Raw genomic sequence first — 25,000 nt, forward strand, 5'->3', positions numbered from 1 at the left:
GGAGTAATGAGATATATGGCAAATTTTGCAAAATATACAATGAAGGTACACAAACATTCATACCCAAACAAAGCAAAATGCTAGGTAAGAACAAAGCATTTGGCCCGTAGGAGAAAGGAGATACCCACAAGACTAGAATACAAGTCATTAACAAGCATGCAAGTATAATACATAATACATGCAGACATATATATAATCCAAAAAAATGTCAAATTTACGTACTTATTATTACATTACAAATATCCAAGGTTTTGAAGACACGTTTCCTCTTGCGCCCAACGAGTGAATACTGAGACCAGACCCCATAGGTCCCTATCCTCCTCATCATTCGTCTTACTGTGTCTCCACAGCTTGCACCGCCCATTTAAGACAGCGTCTGGACCTGTTAAAATAATGCATAAGCTGTAAGGTAATAGAGAATAATATATATCTTTCAATCTCAACATTAGATTTTCTAATTTCCAACTGTATTAAATAAATAGCATTAAAATATTTTCCTTCTTAACTATTACAAAAATCAACGAATTTGAGTAACTTTTGCTTTTGTTTTATTTGTACCTTAAACATAACACTGAACAATCAATTATGTGCCACCCCACCTTCCTTCATCTGCAAAAAAACTAATCAAAAGACATATGTACAAAGCTAAAAAAATTCAGCAACACTTACCATACTCAGGCTAAAAGAATTAAGCAACACTTACCATACTCTTTTTATATTCACTGTTAACTTTTAGCTCATGTGACAGACTTTCCACCTGCTCAACAGTTTCAAGTGGGGATGGAAGAATGTCTTCCAGGATTGGTATATCTCCATGTGTTTTTGACATATGGGTTTCCGTCATTTTGACAATATTCAGGAATTTTGCAAAAATAATGGCATTTACTATTTTTAAAAGATTATTAGCAAATTTACAGAAATGGTGCATTCGGAAGACAAAACCAATTTTTCACTTTTGACAATTGAGCACCTGCTACATCCAGATTCTAGGGAGGAAAGGAAGGACGATCTTACTGGATCCCATAGCCTCTCCGAGGCACAAACCAGGCTTTTACACAAACCCCCCCCCCCCTGCACCCGAGCTTTTTAAAATAGTAAATGCCACTATTTTTGCAAAATTATTACGAGATCTATTATTCTAGAGAATAATGCATATAAATGCATATATGCATATAAATACAAAAGTAAATCAAATCTTATCCTTGTATAATATACAAGCTGATGTGAGATCCCTGTCTACAGGTGGACTGGAACTATTATCCAGTAGGCAGTCTACTGTATTTTATCAAACCGTTATTAGTATAATAGATCTCGTAATAATTTTGCAAAAATAATGGCATTTACTATTTTTAAAAGATTATTAGCAAATTTACAGAAATGGTGCATTCGGAAGACAAAACCAATTTTTCACTTTTGACAATTGAGCACCTGCTACATCCAGATTCTAGGGAGGAAAGGAAGGACGATCTTACTGGATCCCATAGCCTCTCCGAGGCACAAACCAGGCTTTTACACAAACCCCCCCCCCCCTGCACCCGAGCTTTTTAAAATAGTAAATGCCACTATTTTTGCAAAATTATTACGAGATCTATTATTCTAGAGAATAATGCATATAAATGCATATATGCATATAAATACAAAAGTAAATCAAATCTTATCCTTGTATAATATACAAGCTGATGTGAGATCCCTGTCTACAGGTGGACTGGAACTATTATCCAGTAGGCAGTCTACTGTATTTTATCAAACCGTTATTAGTATAATAGATCTCGTAATAATTTTCTATTCTATTATCTATTATATCTAATAATATTAGATAGATCTAGAGAGATCTATTATACTAATAACGGTAAATAAATAATAAATAGTAAATAAATCAAAATCAGTTACATTATTTTATCTTATTCATAGCATAAATGTTCTCGAAGATTACTAAAAAGAAATTGAATTAGACTACAGCAAATTGGCAAACTTTACCTTGTATCTGTTTCCACCGAGTTTGTTTGGGGCGTTCTTCAACATATCAGCAATACTTGTCTCAACATCTCTTTCAGTTGCATTAGTGTGGGTGTTGATACAGGCTTCTGGAAATTTATAAGAATTAATTAATATATATAATTATAATTCACTTTGCTATTCCCCATTCCACAGTCCTCTCGTCCTTCCCACTTCCCTGTCCCCACATCATCCCCACTATTCCCACTTCCCTGTCCCATCGTCCTCCTTACCATTTTCCCCTCCCCTGTCCTTCTTCCTCCCCCACCATCTCCCATTCACCTGTCCCTTTGTCCTCCCCAGCATTCCCCTGTCCCCACCATCCCCAACTCCCCAGTCCCCTCGTCCTCCCCACCATTACCCTCTCCTCTGTCCCCTCGTCTTCCCCACCATACCCCCCTCTCGTCCTCCCCACCATTCCAAACTACCTCATCCGATGCATTCTATAATGGTCTGATGCTTCCATCAGAAAATTGGGAACATCAAATGATCTGATATTCCCATCACTGAAAAATAAGAACAGCTAAAAAAATGAAATGAAAAAAATAAAAAAATAAACTATACTCATGAAATGAACAGTATGGTAAACAACACAGCTAAATTGAAATCTATGAAAATTCAAATTATCAATACAATCGGAAATATTGAAATAATATCGCAACATAATATAGTGTGGGTTGCTCTTACGTGCAACAGACGGTGCTGTTTTTCAAAAAAGGCATGGTTTTACCTGTCACAAGTGTGGCATCTATACTTATACTCACGAAATGAACGGTATGGTAAACAACATAGCTCAATTGCAATGCAATGTCACAATAACATTTAATAACAATAACATTTAAATATACTTTAAGATATAATCTAGAAGAAAATAAGAACATTGAAACGGTTCATGAACTCGATTTCAATAAAGGACACTATGGGGAACTTTGAAAAACAGTTAATGAGTATAATTAGACAGACTTGTTGCTAGGCAGAGGAGTAAATAATGAGATATATGGCAAATTTTGCAAAATATACGGCACACAAACATTCATACCCAAACAAAGCAAAATGCTAGGTAAGAACAAAGCAGTTGGCCCGTAGGGGAAAGGAGATACCCACAAGACTGGAATACAAGTCATTAACAAGCACACAAGTACTACACTACACAACAACCGCACTACTACCAGAACTGGACGAATCACTACCAAAACAACACATTGCACATCACTACCAAAACAACACAACACAACACAAGCATTGGCAAAGAATTATAGACCAGTTGCACTAACATCCCACATAATAAAATTATTTGAGAGTGATCAGGAGTCAGATTACTAGTTTTATAGAGACCAATGACCTCCACAATCCAGGCCAACAAGGATTTAGAGCAGTTTCTATGATCGAGCCACTGAGATCTATAAAGAATTCTGATCAAGAAAGAGATCTAGGGGTGGTTTTAGATAGAAAACTATAACCTGAGGATCATATTAAGAACATTCTGCGAGGGGCCTATGCTACACTTTTTAACTTTAGAATTGCTTTTAAATACATAGGTCAAAAAGTTTTAAAAGTTTTAAAAGTTTTTTAAACCTCTCGTGTATCATGAGTGTGTTAAAGCATCAGATGGTGCATTCAGATGATGAATATTACCTAGTTCCTTCATCTGGGAAGAATGAACACATATTGGTGCATTCGGATGATAAAAACTAACTACTGTAGTTTAATTGATCAACAGACTGTATATCATATGCAGACTGTATGTGGATCTGCGGGCCACTCCAAACAACAGCCTGGTGGACCAAGCTCCACCAGGGCTAAAGCACAAAGTGATATAGATGTGATAGAGATATTATATATATATATATATATATATATATATATATATATATATATATATATATATATATAATGTCGTACCTAGTCGCCAGAACGCACTTTTCAGCCTACTATGCAAGGCCCGATTTGCCTAATAAGCCAAGTTTTCATGAATTAATATATTTTCTCTATTTTTTTTCTTATGAAATGATAAAGCTATCCATTTCATTATGTATGAGGTCAATTCTTTTTTTATTGGAGTTAAAATTAATAGAGATATATGACCGAACCTAACCTATCTTTATAGGATAGGTTAGGTAGCTGAAAATGTTAGGTTAGGTAGTCGAAAAAACATTAATTCAAGAAAACTTGGCTTATTAGGCAAATCGGGCCTTGCATAGTAGGCTGAGATGTGCGTTCTGGCTACTAGGTACGACACATTATATATATATATATATATATATATATATATATATATATATATATATATATATATATATATATATATATATATATATATATGTATATATATATATATATATATATATATATATATATATATATATATATATATATATATATATATATATATATATATATCGGACAATTAGTAAAAAAAAAAAAAAAAAAAAAATTAAATTATTTTACCTTGTACCTAGATCCACCAGGCCTGTTTGGTGCCTGTTTCAGTACTTCAGACATCTGGAAGGTCACATCCTCCTCCTCAACTTGTGGATGTGCGTTGATAGATGATTCTGTAAAATTAAGTTATTTATATAATAATAAATTCAGTATAACAATAATATTCTGTAAAATTAAAAGTAATTTATACATCAATCAGATAAAACTCTCCAGAGATGGTGATACACAACATATAAAGGACAAGTTTCAGAACAAAATATGCATTTAGGAATAAGGTTTTGTACATGTAGGTAGCACATGAGAAAATAAGTGGAAGGTGATCAAGTTTATATTAACATGTTAATGACTTTGTTAAGGCTTTGCAAGAATGAAAAAATATTAATAATATAATATCACCTACCAATTAATTGTACATCATTTATAAGTCAATTATTTGCATTATTATTATTCAATACTAATGATATAAAAATGCATTTTGTAATCTACTATTTATGCAAGTATTAAGCACAGGATCATGAAATAAACTGCAAAATACTGTAATGGATAAACCAATTAATTTTACATTTTCCTATAGCTAAGTCAGTCAGTTCTATTAGCAGCAGAGAACAATTATGCCCAACCTCTATTAAATGAAACAATCTTAAGAGCAAGTGATAGAAATATAATCATTTATGCTTGGGATTATGGAATGGTTCCAAATATGAAAAATATCAAGTTTTTTGGTTAAAATTTTTTAACTTAAAATTTACATTTTTAAGTGAATTTATGACCATAATAATTGAATCACTAATATGATTCACTAATATATAATCCTAATAATAATCACTAATATATAATCCATTGAGCATGCTGCATCTCTTTCAGTCTCTTTGCAATTTGAACAAGAGGGTTTTTAATTGATCGAACCATATTCTTAAAGTAAAGTAAATGAGATGTATTCCATATTTTGCAAAATATACGATGAAGGCACACAAACATTCATGCCAAAACTGAAGGGCAGGATTTATGAGGAGACATTAGAGGCATTAAATATTCCAAACTAGAAGACAGAAGGAAAAGAGGAGATATGATCACTACGTACAAAACAGTAACAGGAATTGATAAACTTGATAGGGAAGATTTCCCGAGACCTGGAATTTCAAGAACAAGAGGTTATAGATTTAAACGAACTAAACAAAGATGCCGAAGAAATGTAAGACAATTCACTTTTGCAAACAGAATGGTAAACGGTTGGAACATGTTAGGTGAGAAGGTGGTGGAGGCCAAATCCGTCAAAAGTTTCAAAGCATTATATGACAAAGAGTGCTGGGAAAATGGGACACCACGAGTGTAGCTCTCCATCCATCTGATTGATAACCCAAATGAATTTTTCATGGATATGATACCAACATCAAATCATAAATCAGATGTGATCCTATCCCCACTGGATTTTGAAGAAGCCATAGACAGTATGCCTATGCACTCTGCACCAGGCCCTGACTCTTGGAACTCTATATTCATCAAGAACTGTAAAAAACGTTATCGCAGGCCCTTCACATTCTTTGGAGACAAAGCCAAGATACTGGCATTGTCCCTGACATACTAAAAACCGCAGAGATAGCACCGCCCCATAAAGGAGGAAATAAGGCAGAGGCAAAAAACTACAGACCGATAGCACTAACATCGCACATCATAAAAATCTTTGAGAGAATGCTAAGAAGTAAGATCACAAAATACATGGAATCACAGCATCTCCATAACCCCAGACAACATGGTTTCAGAACAGGGCGCTCTTGCCTATCACAGTTGCTGGACCACTCTGACATGGCACTAGATGCCATGGAAGACAAACAAAACGCTTTGACAAAAAAAAGCCTTTGACAAATGTGACCATTGTGTTATTGCACATAAAATGCGTTCAAAAGGAATTACCGGAAAAATAGGCAGATGGATATACAACTTCCTGACTAATAGAACCCAATGTGTAGTAGTCAACAAAATAAAATCTGGACCATCAACCGTAAAGAGCTCAGTCCCCAAGCGTACTGTGCTTGCTCCAATACTTTTTCTCATCCTCATATCGGACATAGACAAGGACACAACCTATAGTACTTGATCATCCTTTGCAGATGACACTAGAATCTTCACGAGAGTAGGCAACATAGAGGACACGGCAAACCTCCAATCAGATGTAAATCAGGTCTTTCTATGGGCTACAGAAAATAACATGGTGATTAACGAACATAAGTTTCAGCTCATGCGCTACGGAAAAAATAAAAAATATAAAAACGGAAACCACTTACAAAACTCAGTCAAATCATAACATTGAACGGAAAAGCAACGTAAAGGATTTGGGTGTACTGATGTCAGAAGGCCTTACATTTAAAGAACACAATAAAGTAGCCGTCACAACTGCAAGAAAAATGACAGGATAGATAACAAGAACTTTTCACACTAGAGATGCTATACCGATGATGATAGTTTTCAAGACGCTAGTGCTCTCTAGAGTGGAATACTGCTGCATAATGAAAGCCCCTTTCAAAGCTGGAGAAATTACTGACCTATACTTATGCATTTATCTTCGGTTTAACACAACAGGCACCAGACACACGCTAGGCATCATACACACTAGGATAAAACAAACATTAGGCCAGAAGTCAGAAAAGAATTCAAAGAATTTTACTGGAAAGGCTTGCTGTTAGGAAAGGAAGTAATTGAGATGAATTAATGCACAGTATGTCAATTTTGTGAAATATATGATAAAGGAACAAAAACATTTATACCAAAACAAAGATGCAGAACTAGGAAACAGGATTTGTTCAACTGAAATTTCAAGACGGACAGAGACCAAAAGACACAAAAATGGAATCAATATACGAAGAGGCCAAACCCCCAAACATACCAGTAATACAAAGAGAAACAACTACACGGCAGTGAGGAGAGAGGCAGAAAGAAATTTTGAAAAAAAGGAACAAACAAATGTAAAGTAGAACAAATCATATTCTATAAATACAGCAACAACCAATTGCAGGTAAAGGATAATATTCAGAGCTTTTAAATGCATGGATGGCGAAATACTCAAGAAATTGTTCACGACTTTTGTTAGACCAAAGTTGGAATATGCAGCGGTTGTATGGTGCCCATATCTTAAGAAGCACATAAACAAACTGGAAAAGGTGCAAAGACATGCTACTAAGTGGCTCCCAGAACTGAAGGACAAGAACTATGAGGAGAGGTTAGAGGCATTAAATATACCAAATATACTACACAAATATATATACTACACATGCACAATAAACTACCCTACACAGGCTGAGTATGGTGTGTACAATAAATTATTAGCTAAAAGATAAGACTGAGTTTGTATAAATGGGGGTTAAGTCAGAGTGGGAAAATGTAAGTGGAGTGCCTAAAAACCCTGTCCTGGGACCTCTGTAATTCATAATATATACAAATAATTTAGACTCAGGTTTGATCAGCAATATTTGAAAATTTCCAGACGATACAAAAGGGATTTTTTTCTGGATTCAGGATTATTTTTTTATGGCTGAAAACAGGTTTTCAGCAATAAAAGAAATACAGTATTGCTGGAACAACCGTCGACATCTTCAAGAGAAAACCTGAACATCTTCAAGAAGTGAAGATGACCTTGAGAAGAAGTATAGGTTGGGAGAAGTATAGGTTAGGAATTGTCTCCAAAGAATTCTCAAAGAATTACTCGTTATTGCTATCCAAGATAATTAGACGAGCCAAAGCTAAATACTACGAAGATAAATTTACCCAAATAAAGAGTACCTTACCTAAAAATATGTATGTACCTTACGTAAATAAACATTTGATTTTGAAGTGCCGGACAAACAAGGCTGTGGTGGATATGTGGGCCTGAGGGGCCTGTCCAAGCAACAGCCTGTTGGACCAAGCTCTCACATGTCAAGCCTGGCCTTGGAAGGGCTTGGTGAGTAGAACAACTACCAGAACCCTATAATGCATGTATCAAGGTGTCCAGGCAGTGAGCACCACATAATGCAGTGCAGTCCTGTAAGAATAAGCACAGTAAGTATGGGCATGGAGGGGGTGCAGCAGTGGCTTGTGAAGGGCTGGAGAGTAAATGGACATGCCCAGGGGTAAAAAGCATTAGGGTAACAGAACATAGCCCATAAAAATAGTAATGACAATGAATGAATAATTATATGAATGCAATAATACTTCATATCTCAATAGGAATACTAAGCAGGATGCAAGACAAGGTACTGGTGGTGATAGTGGTTGGTACAAGTCCTCACATCCCCACAGACACCAGTAACAGCCCTCACCTCCCAACACAGTACCCTTGTAGCGAGTTAATCTTATACTCGCTTCATTATCTTATAGCATAACTAATTAACACTAATTACAGAAGCTACACAGGTGATACTTTGGTGTGAGTTGAGCGCACTGAGCGTCGGTATCGCTACACCCTTGTTCCTTAACAACCCTTTGGACCTTTATTACAGAAAAATAGAATCAATTAATTTAATAAAATATAAAATATAAGTGCTTACTTACGATAATACTATCGGTGGAACACAAAATCTTCTTCTTCTTGATAGTAGGTGCAGTTTGCATGAAGGGTTAGTCCTCGCCATGACTGAACTGACGACAAAATGGCCGATGTGTTGATATGGCGTCAGGTGACGCTGTGACGTCACAGGTGAGGGACGCTTTGCGCATTACTCCCTCGTACTTAAAAAGTACTACAGGTACTTTTTGGTTTTATTTTTGAATATGGCAGAAGTTGGACAGCTTTTCAAATCATTATAAGGGAGTGAGTTCCATAGACTAGGTCCCTTTATTTACATAGAGTGTTTACATAGATTAAGTTTGACTCTGGGGATATCAAAGAGATATTTATGTCTGGTGGGGACGTGGCCATGTGTTCTATTACATCTGTCCAGGAAGAGTTTCAGAACAGGGTTTGCAGTTAGAAAAAGGGCTTTATAAACGTAATTTACACAGGAGAATGTATGGAGTGAATTTGTTTAGCATGTTTAAGGATTTGAACAAGGGAGCTGTGTGTTGTCTGAAGGTAGAGTTATTTATTGTCCTGATAGCAGATTTTTACTGGATGATGATGGGCTTGAGGTAGTTTGCAGAGGTTGAACCCCAAGCACAAACGCCATAAGAATGATAGGGATAGATAAGTGCATAATAGAGTGAGAGGAGAGCAGAGTAGGGTACATAATATCTGATCTTAAACAGTATACCAACTGTTTTAGAAACCTTTTTAGTTATGTGTTGTATATGGGTGCGGAAGTTGAGTCTCTTGTCTAAGTATAGGCTAAGAAACTTTCCATCATTTTTATTGCTAATGTTTACATTATCTATCTGAAGCTGAATTGCATTTGTTGATTTGTTTCCAAATAAGATATAGTAGGTCTTTTCTATGTTTTGTGTGAGGTTTGTTGGTTGACATCCACAAGTAGACTTTTTTTAATTAATTGTTTACAACATTATTTAACAGGAGTGGGTTGGGGTCAGAGTAGATGAGTAGTATCATCAGCCAACAATATAGGTTTAAGTATGTTAGAGACATTAGGGAGATCATTGATGTATATAAGAAACAGGAGGGTCCTAGGATGCTGCTCTGTGGCACCTTTACGGTAATTAAGTGGTAGAGTGGGAGAGGTTATATCATTGATGGCTTCATATTGGTGTCTGTTACTAAGATAGGATCGGATATAGTTTAGGGCAAGGCCACGGATTCCATAATGGTGGAATTTAAGTAAGAGGTAGTTATGGTTAACAGTATCAAAGGCCTTTCTCAGGCCGATGAAGAGTTCAATTGGAAACTCACTTTTGTCAAGGGCTGAGAAGATTAAGTCAAGCAGACTAACAATAGCATCATTGGTACTCTTTTGGGAGCGGAAGCCAAACTGACAGGGACTTAGTATATTGAATTTTACAAGATTGGAGTAGAGCTGTTTGTAAAAAAAAAAAAAATAATTTTGATAATATAGGTAGATTCGATATGGGTCTGTAATTATTTATGTCTGCCGTGTTACCTCCTTTATGAACTGGCGTTACTCTTGCTTTTTTAAGGATATCAGGGAAGGTATGACACTCTAGGGATTTGTTGAACAGCAGTGCTATGGATGGTGCAAGGGCATGGGTGGCACGCCTGTGTACCATCGATGGTATTTCACTAATGTTCCCAGCTTTGGTTTTTAGCGAGTGAATGATGGACACAACATCTGTAGGGCTGACCGGAGAGAGGAGAAGAGAGTTTGGATAGCTGCGTGAAAGATATGTGGTAACATATGTCTGAGTCTCTGGGATTTTTCGGGCAAGGTGAGCACCAAACGATGAAAAGAAGCTATTAAATTCAGTTGCTGTTTCAAGATCTGTTGCAGGTGTATAACCATCCTTGGAGATTTTTATCTTATTATGTGAATGTTGTTTAGCTCCTAGGATGGTAGAGATGGCTCTCCATGTGCTTTTTATGTTGCCTTTTGCTTCTTTGAATCTATTCTCGTAATAGGAACGCTTTGCTCTTATTATACTATTATTATACTTATATTATATTATTATTATACTTATTATTAATTATGCGGATCAGGACATCACCTGATCAAACACATCAAACATCGTTTGACCACCATCAAACACACACATTTCGTGTGTGTTTGACGCTCACTGATATGTACCAGCGTTGTTTTATATATGGTGCTATTCTATCTTACGCTTTGTTGCTCTTTTTTACCTACGGGCTCATAGAACATTCTATTGCGAAAACATTGGCACAAAAATGAATGACGTACATACAATAATAATGTCAGGACAGTGATATAATTATAAACTTTCAAAGCACTGTATCGCCCATGTGTCGTCTTGTCACCAATACTGGGTAACAGTTCCGCCACTTCCCACACTCTTGCGGGTGGGCAGCGACCATTATTCTACGTTTATATTCATATCACCGTGTTGGGAATTTCATTGCGAGTACATTGATACCAAAATTAACGCTGTAGGACAAGTGTGGAAGTGATAACAATCCCAAGAGTAAAAACATTTTGTTGCTCTTGGGCACTCACGGCGAGTCATCTACGTAGGTATTTATTGGGTGCTGGTATTCATATAACTTTTGGTGACCGTTTTTGCTGATTTTCTTCTAGAGAATGTTATTGCGAACACGTTGGTACCAAAATGAAATACATAGCTCGAGAACTAAGGTCAGGAGAGTAAAAAGAGTATACACATTTTTGTTTTGACGCTTAATTAAGGTTATTGTGAGTACTCATCGCCTGCCTAGAAACTGGAACTAGTAATTCCATCTATCATACATATCCATTGTTTCGTGTTCTATCTTGTGTTGACAATTTTAATACCCTATTAATATCCCCTTTGTTATATCTATTCAGGAAATTGTGGTTGATCTCGAACCCATTGATAATGTGACGACTTATACAGAATTTTGTAACTATATCATCAAGATTGTAACCAGCTTAGCTAAATGTAGTGTGGGGTTCAGTCCCTAAGCCCATATATGTGCCTCTCTAACCATTTAGGTTACAGGGCAAAAACATAAAAACAAAGGTAACTGCAGAAGGCCTATTGGCCCATACCAGGCAGCTCCTATCTATAACAGATAAACACTAAGTACTACCTAATTAACTCAATGTAACCTACCAACCTAACCCCCAAAATGTCAATCCATATCTTTTATTTTAAACAATGCTGTTTTGTTGACCAAATTGTATTTTTACTCTTTTTCTGTCATGTTTCTCCCACCCCTGTTTTTTCCCTTTTTTCTTATTTTTTCTCAACATAATTCATACTTTAATTATGCGGATCAGGACATCACCTGATCAAACACATCAAACATCGTTTGACCACCATCAAACACACACATTTCGTGTGTGTTTGACGCTCACTGATATGTACCAGCGTTGTTTTATATATGGTGCTATTCTATCTTACGCTTTGTTGCTCTTTTTTACCTACGGGCTCATAGAACATTCTATTGCGAAAACATTGGCACAAAAATGAATGACGTACATACAATAATAATGTCAGGACAGTGATATAATTATAAACTTTCAAAGCACTGTATCGCCCATGTGTCGTCTTGTCACCAATACTGGGTAACAGTTCCGCCACTTCCCACACTCTTGCGGGTGGGCAGCGACCATTATTCTACGTTTATATTCATATCACCGTGTTGGGAATTTCATTGCGAGTACATTGATACCAAAATTAACGCTGTAGGACAAGTGTGGAAGTGATAACAATCCCAAGAGTAAAAACATTTTGTTGCTCTTGGGCACTCACGGCGAGTCATCTACGTAGGTATTTATTGGGTGCTGGTATTCATATAACTTTTGGTGACCGTTTTTGCTGATTTTCTTCTAGAGAATGTTATTGCGAACACGTTGGTACCAAAATGAAATACATAGCTCGAGAACTAAGGTCAGGAGAGTAAAAAGAGTATACACATTTTTGTTTTGACGCTTAATTAAGGTTATTGTGAGTACTCATCGCCTGCCTAGAAACTGGAACTAGTAATTCCATCTATCATACATATCCATTGTTTCGTGTTCTATCTTGTGTTGACAATTTTAATACCCTATTAATATCCCCTTTGTTATATCTATTCAGGAAATTGTGGTTGATCTCGAACCCATTGATAATGTGACGACTTATACAGAATTTTGTAACTATATCATCAAGATTGTAACCAGCTTAGCTAAATGTAGTGTGGGGTTCAGTCCCTAAGCCCATATATGTGCCTCTCTAACCATTTAGGTTACAGGGCAAAAACATAAAAACAAAGGTAACTGCAGAAGGCCTATTGGCCCATACCAGGCAGCTCCTATCTATAACAGATAAACACTAAGTACTACCTAATTAACTCAATGTAACCTACCAACCTAACCCCCAAAATGTCAATCCATATCTTTTATTTTAAACAATGCTGTTTTGTTGACCAAATTGTATTTTTACTCTTTTTCTGTCATGTTTCTCCCACCCCTGTTTTTTCCCTTTTTTCTTATTTTTTCTCAACATAATTCATACTTTAATTATGCGGATCAGGACATCACCTGATCAAACACATCAAACATCGTTTGACCACCATCAAACACACACATTTCGTGTGTGTTTGACGCTCACTGATATGTACCAGCGTTGTTTTATATATGGTGCTATTCTATCTTACGCTTTGTTGCTCTTTTTTACCTACGGGCTCATAGAACATTCTATTGCGAAAACATTGGCACAAAAATGAATGACGTACATACAATAATAATGTCAGGACAGTGATATAATTATAAACTTTCAAAGCACTGTATCGCCCATGTGTCGTCTTGTCACCAATACTGGGTAACAGTTCCGCCACTTCCCACACTCTTGCGGGTGGGCAGCGACCATTATTCTACGTTTATATTCATATCACCGTGTTGGGAATTTCATTGCGAGTACATTGATACCAAAATTAACGCTGTAGGACAAGTGTGGAAGTGATAACAATCCCAAGAGTAAAAACATTTTGTTGCTCTTGGGCACTCACGGCGAGTCATCTACGTAGGTATTTATTGGGTGCTGGTATTCATATAACTTTTGGTGACCGTTTTTGCTGATTTTCTTCTAGAGAATGTTATTGCGAACACGTTGGTACCAAAATGAAATACATAGCTCGAGAACTAAGGTCAGGAGAGTAAAAAGAGTATACACATTTTTGTTTTGACGCTTAATTAAGGTTATTGTGAGTACTCATCGCCTGCCTAGAAACTGGAACTAGTAATTCCATCTATCATACATATCCATTGTTTCGTGTTCTATCTTGTGTTGACAATTTTAATACCCTATTAATATCCCCTTTGTTATATCTATTCAGGAAATTGTGGTTGATCTCGAACCCATTGATAATGTGACGACTTATACAGAATTTTGTAACTATATCATCAAGATTGTAACCAGCTTAGCTAAATGTAGTGTGGGGTTCAGTCCCTAAGCCCATATATGTGCCTCTCTAACCATTTAGGTTACAGGGCAAAAACATAAAAACAAAGGTAACTGCAGAAGGCCTATTGGCCCATACCAGGCAGCTCCTATCTATAACAGATAAACACTAAGTACTACCTAATTAACTCAATGTAACCTACCAACCTAACCCCCAAAATGTCAATCCATATCTTTTATTTTAAACAATGCTGTTTTGTTGACCAAATTGTATTTTTACTCTTTTTCTGTCATGTTTCTCCCACCCCTGTTTTTTCCCTTTTTTCTTATTTTTTCTCAACATAATTCATACTTTAATTATGCGGATCAGGACATCACCTGATCAAACACATCAAACATCGTTTGACCACCATCAAACACACACATTTCGTGTGTGTTTGACGCTCACTGATATGTACCAGCGTTGTTTTATATATGGTGCTATTCTATCTTACGCTTTGTTGCTCTTTTTTACCTACGGGCTCATAGAACATTCTATTGCGAAAACATTGGCACAAAAATGAATGACGTACATACAATAATAATGTCAGGACAGTGATATAATTATAAACTTTCAAAGCACTGTATCGCCCATGTGTCGTCTTGTCACCAATACTGGGTAACAGTTCCGCCACTTCCCACACTCTTGCGGGTGGGCAGCGACCATTATTCTACGTTTATATTCATATCACCGTGTTGGGAATTTCATTGCGAGTACATTGATACCAAAATTAACGCTGTAGGACAAGTGTGGAAGTGATAACAATCCCAAGAGTAAAAACATTTTGTTGCTCTTGGGCACTCACGGCGAGTCATCTACGTAGGTATTTATTGGGTGCTGGTATTCATATAACTTTTGGTGACCGTTTTTGCTGATTTTCTTCTAGAGAATGTTATTGCGAACACGTTGGTACCAAAATGAAATACATAGCTCGAGAACTAAGGTCAGGAGAGTAAAAAGAGTATACACATTTTTGTTTTGACGCTTAATTAAGGTTATTGTGAGTACTCATCGCCTGCCTAGAAACTGGAACTAGTAATTCCATCTATCATACATATCCATTGTTTCGTGTTCTATACTTTTATGATTTATACTAATACATTTATACTAACTCTGTTGAGCGTTGACCATTTATACATCAAATCTGTTGATGTGAGCACTTTAGTTTAGTCTGCCGTTTAAAGAAAAAAAGAGCATATCAATGGTATATCACAGAAAACGAATTTATCATAAACTCATGTATTTGTCTTATCATATTGAACTGCATTCATATTTTTAATATATAACAATATGAATATACAAATTTCTGTAAATCCCCTACCTTGTTGGAATCTGTGGAAATGAATGAGCAAATGTGCTGGCTGAAGGCGCTGAAGGAAACCACATTGGTTTCATTTTGGATACAAATGTCCATGGAAATTCAAAATGGAAACTAATTATATAGTTGAACCTGCAGAGACGAGTTTAAGAATCTGTGTTGAGAGTGATGGACACAGCCTTCACAATTATACTTCAGAGAATGTAAACATCTAAGAGTCATTAGAAATATGTGTAGAATAATAAACCCTACATTGTTTGAGTTAGGGAAAACACCATTTGTGATATATAGATACTATAGCTGTTCCTAAAGATTCACCCTTTTTTGCACCAGCAAGATAACATATAAGATTTTAAGAGTTGACGAATGTTAATATTCTTGTTTGATAAACTGTGAACTTGAGACATAGTTAATAAGAACATATTAACACAACAAAATGTTTTCAAAATCCTTAACACCACTTTCCAGCAACTTATATAATTTATATAAATTATTTTAGAGAATAATACATAAATTATATATTTAAACATGATATAGTGTTTAGTGGAATGTATAAGGAGTCAAATTGTGTTAAAAAGAGCAATTTTTAGAAAATTTGGAAAAATACTTTTTTCTGTTCAAATTATAACTAAATGGATTATAAAGGTTTCACTCAGCCAATATATATCATTCACAATTTATTAATGAATTTTACAAAAAAACACCATAAATTTTATATTTAAACATGTAAAAACTATTTGTTTTACATTTGGAAGAAAATAATTGTAGAAAAACAATTTATAATTAAACCTTTGTGTTTGGATTTTTTGAGTAAAAGTTTCTCAAAGGCTCTCCTGCACCATTCTCAATGCAAATCATTCCCACACCTATGGCAAGAGATAGGCGAACGTTGTGTAGATGATTTGTGTTTGCTGGGAGGCGACTAGAAGGTCACTACACGTCCCCATAGCGTCTGAGACGCGTGAACCCTGGGTACGGGTGCCGTGGGATTTCTCAAAGAATTGGGTTTCGGGCTTATGGGCAGGAACCCCATGAGATCCATATCCTTAAAACACTCATTGTATTAACTAACGTACATCTTGTAACCTTTAAATAACTAATAAAGCACAAGTATATTTATATATATATATATATATATATATATATATATATATATATATATATATATATATATATATGTCGTACCTAGTAGCCAGAACGCACTTCTCAGCCTACTATGCAAGGCCCGATTTGCCTAATAAGCCAAGTTTTCATGAATTAATTGTTTTTCGACGACCTAACCTACCTAACCTAACCTAACCTAACTTTTTCGGCTACCTAACCTAACCTAACCTATAAAGATAGGTTAGGTTAGGTTAGGTAGGGTTGGTTAGGTTTCGTCATATATCTACGTTAATTTTAACTACAATAAAAAAAAATTTACCTCATACATAATGAAATGGGTAGCTTTATCTTTTCATAAGAAAATAAATTGAGAAAATATATTTATTCAGGAAAACTTGGCTTATTAGGCAAATTTGGCCTTGCATAGTAGGCTGACAAGTGCGTTCTGGCTACTAGGTACGACATATATATATATATATATATATATATATATATATATATATATATATATATATATATATATATATATATATATATATTACCTAGTAAGTGTAGGATGGTTCTGAGACCCACATGCACCAAGCAACAAACAGCAACAACTATAAACACCTATTAAAGTAGAAAAGGTGGCGGGAAAGGGAGATAGGGAGAAGATAACGGGGCAGGGAGAGAGGGAGAAGATAACGGAACAGAGAGAGAGAGGGAGAAGATAACGGGGCAGGGAGAGAGGGAGAAGATAACGGAACAGAGAGAGAGAGGGAGAAGATAACGGGGCAGGGAGAGAGGGAGAAGATAACGGAACAGAGAGAGAGAGGGAGAAGATAACGGGACAGGTAGAGAGGGAGAAGATAACGGGGCAGGGAGAGAGGGAGAAGATAACGGAACAGGGAGAGAACATAAAGCTAAGCCAATCATCTCACCCGGACACATTCCGAGAGATTTTATGGTCGGGTCTGTGGTCCGGGGCAGCGTATATGACCCGTGATGGAGTGTCACTGTCCGCCGCTGTCCCTAGAGACTTGACTCTGCCCTGACCCCATCGTAAAGATCACGTCGGAGAGCATTGAGGTCCTCCTACCTTGGTGCTTGGTGGTGGGGAGCATGGGGGGGGTCCTCCTACCTTGGTGCTCTGGTGGTGGGGAGCATGGGGGGGGTCCTCCTACCTTGGTGCTCTGGTGGTGGGGAGCATGGGGGGGGTCCTCCTACCTTGGTGCTCTGGTGGTGGGGAGCATGGGGGGGTCCTCCTACCTTGGTGCTTGGTGGTGGGGAGCATGGGGGGTCCTCCTACCTTGGTGCTTGGTGGTGGGGAGCATGGGGGGGTCCTCCTACCTTGGTGCTTGGTGGTGGGGAGCATGGGGGGGTCCTCCTACCTTGGTGCTTGGTGGTGGGGAGCATGGGGGGGTCCTCCTACCTTGGTGGCTGGTGGTGGGGAGCATGGGGGTCCTCCTACCTTGGTGCTTGGTGGTGGGGAGCATGGGGGGGTCCTCCTACCTTGGTGGCTGGTGGTGGGGAGCATGGGGGGTCCTCCTACCTTGGTGCTTGGTGGTGGGGAGCATGGGGGGGTCCTCCTACCTTGGTGCTCTGGTGGTGGGGAGCATGGGGGGGTCCTCCTACCTTGGTGGCTGGTGGTGGGGAGCATGGGGGGTCCTCCTACCTTGGTGCTTGGTGGTGGGGAGCATGGGGGGGGTCCTCCTACCTTGGTGCTTGGTGGTGGGGAGCATGGGGGGGTCCTCCTACCTTGGTGCTTGGTGGTGGGGAGCATGGAGGGGTCCTTGGTGTCTTTATTTCATTGTCAATGTCAATTATGGAATGGCTTGGAATGTCAGTTATGACATTCCAATCAATGGCTACAAGTCTCCTAATCATATTTAAGAAACTAGACAAGACTTGACATGCTGATCAGAACAACATGAATACTAATTTACAATTGACCAGTGTTCTAACGTCTTGGTCACATGGAAGGGATCACTCACAGACTAAGACTTCCAATATTGTGTGTGTAAAAATTTGATTATATCATCACTCAACAAATTTTCCCTTTAAATGGAATGTTGAAATATATCCGTGAGAATCTCACTTGATGCTATTCTCACTCCACGTGGATAAAGAGGAGGAATAGGAGGGGTTAGAAGGAAGAGGAGAAGGAGGTAGAAAGAAGAAGAAAGAAAGAAAGAAGAGAAAGAAGATAAGGAACCTCTTCCTTATCTTCTTTCTTATCTTTCTTCTTAGTCCAGAATCCACACGAGGATCACAATACTGACGACATGGGCGGAACTCACGATAATATTAAACAAAATTGCGCCTTTAAGGAAACTTAGCAAACTCCAGTATTTACTGACAGTTTCAGAAATTACTGTATTTTGTCTTGTAAATTACAGCGTTTCTTCCCTTGCAACTTTTTTTTTTTGGGGGGGGGGGGGAGGGGGTACTTAAAACATGTGGTAATTTCTTGGTATTAATTATTAATTATATTTCCTATTTTCTCGTACAAAACAAATCAGATTCCAACTATGGTGTCAGAGGGAGACAACTACCCAATTACCATTCCCAAATTTTAACTATAATATTCATTTTTGAAAAGGAAATTAGAGTGAAATTTTACATACAATTATATCAATTACCTAGGCACAAAAAAGTAGTAAATATAATATCATCTGTTAATTAGAATAAAAAATTAGTAAAATAAAGTAGTTTCCTTTTTATTGTAATTGACAAAAGTCATTATTGATGATTTGCTTAATTATTTTTATGGGATGAACTAATAAAAAAAGGATTTTCTCCTCACTGTCTGTGTTTGCTACATCTGATGCTAGATGAGGTACCCGGCGGTTCCCGGGTCGACCAGGTGGCCTCAGGTCTGTCCCCACACACACACACACACACACACACCCTTCCCCTATCCCCCCATCACACCCCTAAACATCACCCCCCCCCCCCCTTTTCCCCTCTATCCCTGTGACCAAAAGGTTGCTCCCAGAACAAAAAATTTGCCTTCTAAATATTCGTTTAAATATGAATATTTGGATACACAAATATTTTAAAATAAATTTTAAGATCTATGTACGATCTCGGAGTAAAAGAGATCAAAGCCTTTCAACCACTAGCCACCTTCTGAGCCACTAACCAACCTTCTGAGCCACTAACCACCTTCTGAGCCACTAACCACCTTCTGAGCCACTAACCACCTTCTGAGCCACTAACCACCTTCTGAGCCACTAACCACCTTCTAAGCCACTAACCACCTTCTGAGCCACTAACCACCTTCCCATCCACTAACCACCTTCTGAGCCACTAACCACCTTCTGAGCCACTAACCACCTTCTGAGCCACTAACCACCTTCTGAGCCACTAACCACCTTCTGAGCCACTAACCACCTTCTGAGCCACTAACCACCTTCCCATCCACTAACCACCCTCCCAATCACTAACCACCTCAACCACTATACCACCCTGGCACCACCACCCACTCCACCACTTACTCGAATATTGCGTGTTAAACAATTTTATGAAATACGCTCAATGTTTGAAATAAATTGCTTTCTGAAATGAGATTTTACGCGCTTGTGTTCAAAAAAGAAATAGATTTACTGAGAGCGTATTAGCAGTTAGTGTGAGCCAGTTATGTATGGGATGAGTCCTGTTGAACTGTCGTGTTTACCGAACAGGCTTGCCTAACAGGTTTATCTAACAGGCTTACCTAACAGGCTTATCTAACAGGCTTACCTAACAGGCTTATCTAACAGGCTTTTACCTAACAGGCTTATCTAACAGGCTTGTCTAACAGGCTTATCTAACAGGCTTACCTAACAGTGAATACGGGAAATGTGGTCTATAGCTTTTTGAATGCTCTGCCTACCAGCCTTTTTTTTTTAACTGTTGCACTATAATTTAATTTTCCTGTCGTTCGGATTCTTTGTCGATTTGGGACATAAATTTGTGGATGGAAGAGGTTTAAATTTTTTTTTTTTTGTTAATTGTTAATTCTACTTGCTGGCCGCCTATACTAGGTATGAGTATTTCCTTATATTTCTTCTTGCATCTGCGTTTCCAGCTTTCACTTGCATCCTCCTCTTGTTCTACTTTGTCCTGATTGTTGCCCAACCACTTGCGCTGGACGGTAGAGCCACGGTCTCGCTTCCTACAGGTCGGCGTTCCATCCCCGACCGTCCAAGTAGATGGGCACCATTCCTTCCCTACTCCCGTCCCATCCCAAATCCTTTTCCTGATCCCTTCCAAGTGCTATATAGTCGTAATGGCTTGGCGCTCTCTCCTGATAACTCCCTTTCTCCCAAGTGAACTAAAGTTTACTCTGCTCTTCTCATTCATCTTCGTTTTGAGTGAGATGAATTCCTTCATCACATTTGTGGCCTCTCTCTGTCTCTCTCTCTCTCTCTCTCTCTCTCTCTCTCTCTCTCTCTCTCTCTCTCTCTCTCTCTCTCTCTCTCTCTCTCTCTCTCTCTCTCTCTCTCTGTCTCTCTCTCTCTCTCTGTCTCTCTCTCTCTCTCTCTCTCTCTCTCTCTCTCTCTCTCTCTCTCTCTCTCTCTCTCTCTCTCTCTCTCTCTCTCTCTCTTCTCTCTCTCTCTCTCTCATGGGACTTCTCTCAGAGAGGTGTTAAATTAATTGTCTCCATGTAGTCCCCATGTCTGTAATCTAGCATCTTTCTCAATGTGCTTCTTGGTCTAACTCTCCGCTGTAGATTCCCACTGTACTCAGACCCGATACAGTGGGCTGTTGTGGCTGGTAAACTCTACGTCTCGTGTCGCTGATGCTGATGCTGCTGCTGGAGCTCCTTCGTTACTCTTGTGGAGTCTGTAATGTGTGATTTCAAGGAGTGTTTCTTACTGTTCTCTCTACTAACTTTTCTCTCCATGTCTTATCATTTCTATCGGGGTCTTTATTTATGCAGACTATTTTTCAATGATTAAAGTTATCTTGTGTTTGCTGTCAAACTCCCTCCTTGCCACTTTGGCTGCTCTCTGCTTAAAAGTGTTTTGTCTGCTTTATAAAAGTGCTTTAATTTTTTTGCAACATAAACTCTTAAAATCTTAAAAAATCCCTTAAAATCTTAAAACCTTAAAAGATTATTAATCTTTTTACTACTTAACATTTCAAGAGTCATCTGGAGCATGAATGGCCAACCAAGTTACTGCCTATTTGAACGCTTTTAAAATATTTTCTTTTTTCTCCACAATCCTCATCATGTGTAGCGCAGTGGGCTACGTCGTGTCCAGCGCACGCAAGGGCTCTCTTCTACAGTTGCGTGTGGCTGGACACGCCTTCGTTCAGTTGCCTTATTGTGAACACCGCTTTTAACCTTATTTGCTAAGTACTCACACACACACACTTCCTTGTCGTTCTCTGTTATTGCATCAGTGTATTATTTTTATACCCATCACCGGGGGTCTATACCTACCAGCGAGGGAGCCGGTCGGCCGAGCGGACAGCACACTGGACTTGTGATCCTGTGGTCCCGGGTTCGATCCCGGGCGCCGACGAGAAACAATGGGTAGAGTTTCTTTCACCCTATGCCGCTGTTATCTAGCAGTAAAATAGGTAGCTGGGTGTTAGCAAGCTGTCACGGGCTGCTTCCTGGGGGGTGGAGGCCTGGTCGAGGACCGGGCCGCGGGGACACTAAAGCCCCGAAATCATCTCAAGATAACCTCAAGATATCTCCCCCCCCCCTTGTCTTCGTTATTATCACCCAGAGAGCACAATATCCAAGAGTGGCATTGGTTCCATGATGAATCAACGTTATCAGTGTTGAAACAAAATTGATGAATTGATAAGGCATTGATGTTACTCTTGAATGTTGTTGCCACTATAGGTAGTATAATACGAAGAACATTTTCCATTTGTCATGACTTCTGAAAATTTAGTTTCTGCGAGTGCAAATATTTCTAGATATTTTATGTTCACTTTTGCAGTTCATTTCATTTGTTAGTGATCCCATCTGCATTTGTATTAATTGCTTAGAAACTAAATTGTTGTGATTTTTTTTTCATCCCTCAAACTCACCTGTCCTTCGCCTTTAAATAGGAGGAGTTCCAAAAGGGAGAAAAAGGGAGAATTGGGTGGATTAAAGAAAGCTATTCTCACTCACAAGGTGAGAGGGGAGAGTGGGCGGGGGTTACCTTGAGGTTATATTCAGATGATTTCGGGGCTTTAGTGTCCCCGCGGCCCGGTCCTCGAACAGGCCTCCACCCCCAGAAAGCAGCCCGTGACAGCTGACTAACACCCAGGTACCTATTTTACTGCTAGGTAACAGGGGCATAGGGTGAAAGAAACTCTGCCCATTGTTTCTCGCCGGCGCCTGGGATTGAACCCAGGACCACAGGATCACAAGTCCAGCGTGCTGTCCGCTCGGCCGACCGGCTCCGACCGATTGGAGAAGGGGGGAAAGGAATGAAAATCATTTGGATGGGGAAGTACTTCCTTGTGACTATTTTGCATGTTTTGCATGTTCCAGGGGGACCTCGTAGCCTGGTGGATAGTGCGCAGGACTCGTAATTCTGTGGCGCGGGTTCGATTCCCGCCCGAGGCAGAAACAAATGGGCAAAGTTTCTTTCACCCTGAATGCCCCTGTTACCTAGCAGTAAATAGGTACCTGGGAGTTAGTCAGCTGTCACGGGCTGCTTCCTGGGGGTGGAGGCCTGGTCTAGGACCGGGCCGCGGGGACACTAAAGCCCCGAAATCATCTCAAGATAACCTCAAGATAACCTCCCCCAATGCCACACCGGCACAGGGGCCTCTAGTAGCTCCCACGAGGGCCGTAACTCTCCCTCTAAATTCCCTGAAGGCCGGTAGAGTAAGGAGCTCTCTTAGACGACTTCACCCCGTAACTGTTCCTCAGGGCGTCGTCCATGACACTTCAGATGGGGTACAAAACTCCACTCGCCTCCGCCGTGTCCACAGTACAGTCCTCACAAGTCGACTCACACTGCACCCAGTTGTCGAATAACTGGGGAGGCCGGACGCTATAGTGGCCTGGGGTTCTGGGGCCAGATTCACGAAGCAGTTACACAAACACTTACGAACCTGTACGTCTTTTCTCAATCTTTGGCGGCTTTGTTTACAATTATTAAACAGTTAATGAACTCCGAAGCATCAGGAGACTGTTTATAACAATAACAACAGTTGATTGGCAAGTTTTAATGCAGGTAAACTGTTTAATAAATGTAACCAAAGCTGCCAAAGATTGAGGAAAGATGTACACGTTCGTAAGTTCTTGCGTAGCTGCTTCGTGAATCTGGTCCCTGGCTGCTGGAGTTCGTCCAGCACGCCAGCGGCTAGAAACGCAACCTGTGTCTTCCTCGTTCCTTGTAGCGGCTGTTGTGTACACTCTCCTCGTCCGCTCCTTGCACTGCAGTCTTGGGTCTTCGCTCCTGTAGCCTCGCTTAGTCCAAAGAACAGCTGTAATTATTTATTTTTCACGGCAACTGGATAATAAAGAGAGGTGTGGATCTATGTTTGTGTGTGTTTGTGTGTTTCACTTAGTTGTTGTTGTTGTTGTTGTGTGTGTGTGTGTGTGTGTGTGTGTGTGTGTGTGTGTGTGTGTGTGTGTGTGTGTGTGTGTGTGTGTGTACTCACCTATTTGTGCTTGCAGGATCGATCATTGACTCTTCTATCCCATCTTTCTAGCCATCGGTTGTTTACAGCAATGACTCCTGTCCCATTTCCCTATCCACCACACATGACCATGTGTGTGTGTGTGTGTGTGTGTGTGTGTGTGTGTGTGTGTGTGTGTGTGTGTGTGTGTGTGTGTGTGTGTCTGTTTGTGTGTGTGTATCCTTCTATAAGCTGCTATCACCTGTACACAATAAACTATCTGTATGCTGAACAGAAAAAGAGCAGGAGGTAAAAATCATTTGTTTCATTTCTGTTTATTGGGAAAAAGCACCATTAACCAGGTGATAAATGGTGAGAGAGTGACCGCCCGCGCGCTGGTCCGCCATTTTCCTCTTTATGAAACGCACTTGACAGTTTGTAATAAAACTGTCTAATGGCACCGTATCAAGGCCTTTTATTTGCTTAATTTCATGTTTTGTGATCTATGATGATATTTTCTTGTACGGTTGTTTTTGTTTTGTCCTCGGGGGCTCCCCATTACTTGTGTTGAACGTCAACATATTGCACATTGCATACTTGTATGTCTCTGGGAAGGGAAGGGAATTATCAGGGGGGAAAGC

At 39.0% G+C, this 25,000-nt stretch overlaps 2 protein-coding genes across 3 annotated transcripts in view; one reads left to right on the top strand and one right to left on the bottom strand.

Annotated features, from left to right (window-relative positions):
• Positions 1-9,068, bottom strand: part of LOC138351040 (uncharacterized) — a 10,447-nt gene extending 1,379 nt beyond the window's left edge. Inside the window, exons 1-5 of one of the 2 annotated variants that reach the window (XM_069302582.1) lie at positions 8,962-9,068; positions 8,235-8,452; positions 4,444-4,550; positions 1,978-2,084; positions 223-382 (exon numbers count right to left, since the gene is read on the bottom strand). In XM_069302582.1, coding sequence (XP_069158683.1) covers positions 223-364 — 142 coding nt within the window. In that variant the 5' untranslated portion in view covers positions 365-382; positions 1,978-2,084; positions 4,444-4,550; positions 8,235-8,452; positions 8,962-9,068. The remainder of the gene's footprint in view (positions 1-222; positions 383-1,977; positions 2,085-4,443; positions 4,551-8,234; positions 8,453-8,961) is intronic. The other variant, XM_069302581.1, reaches the window with a different exon arrangement.
• LOC138351041 (agrin-like) overlaps positions 1-25,000 on the top strand; it is a 279,560-nt gene that overhangs the window by 86,680 nt on the left and 167,880 nt on the right. The window lies entirely within an intron of this gene.

Source organism: Procambarus clarkii, chromosome 48 (assembly GCF_040958095.1).
Source record: "Procambarus clarkii isolate CNS0578487 chromosome 48, FALCON_Pclarkii_2.0, whole genome shotgun sequence".
Classification (NCBI taxonomy): domain Eukaryota; kingdom Metazoa; phylum Arthropoda; class Malacostraca; order Decapoda; family Cambaridae; genus Procambarus; species Procambarus clarkii.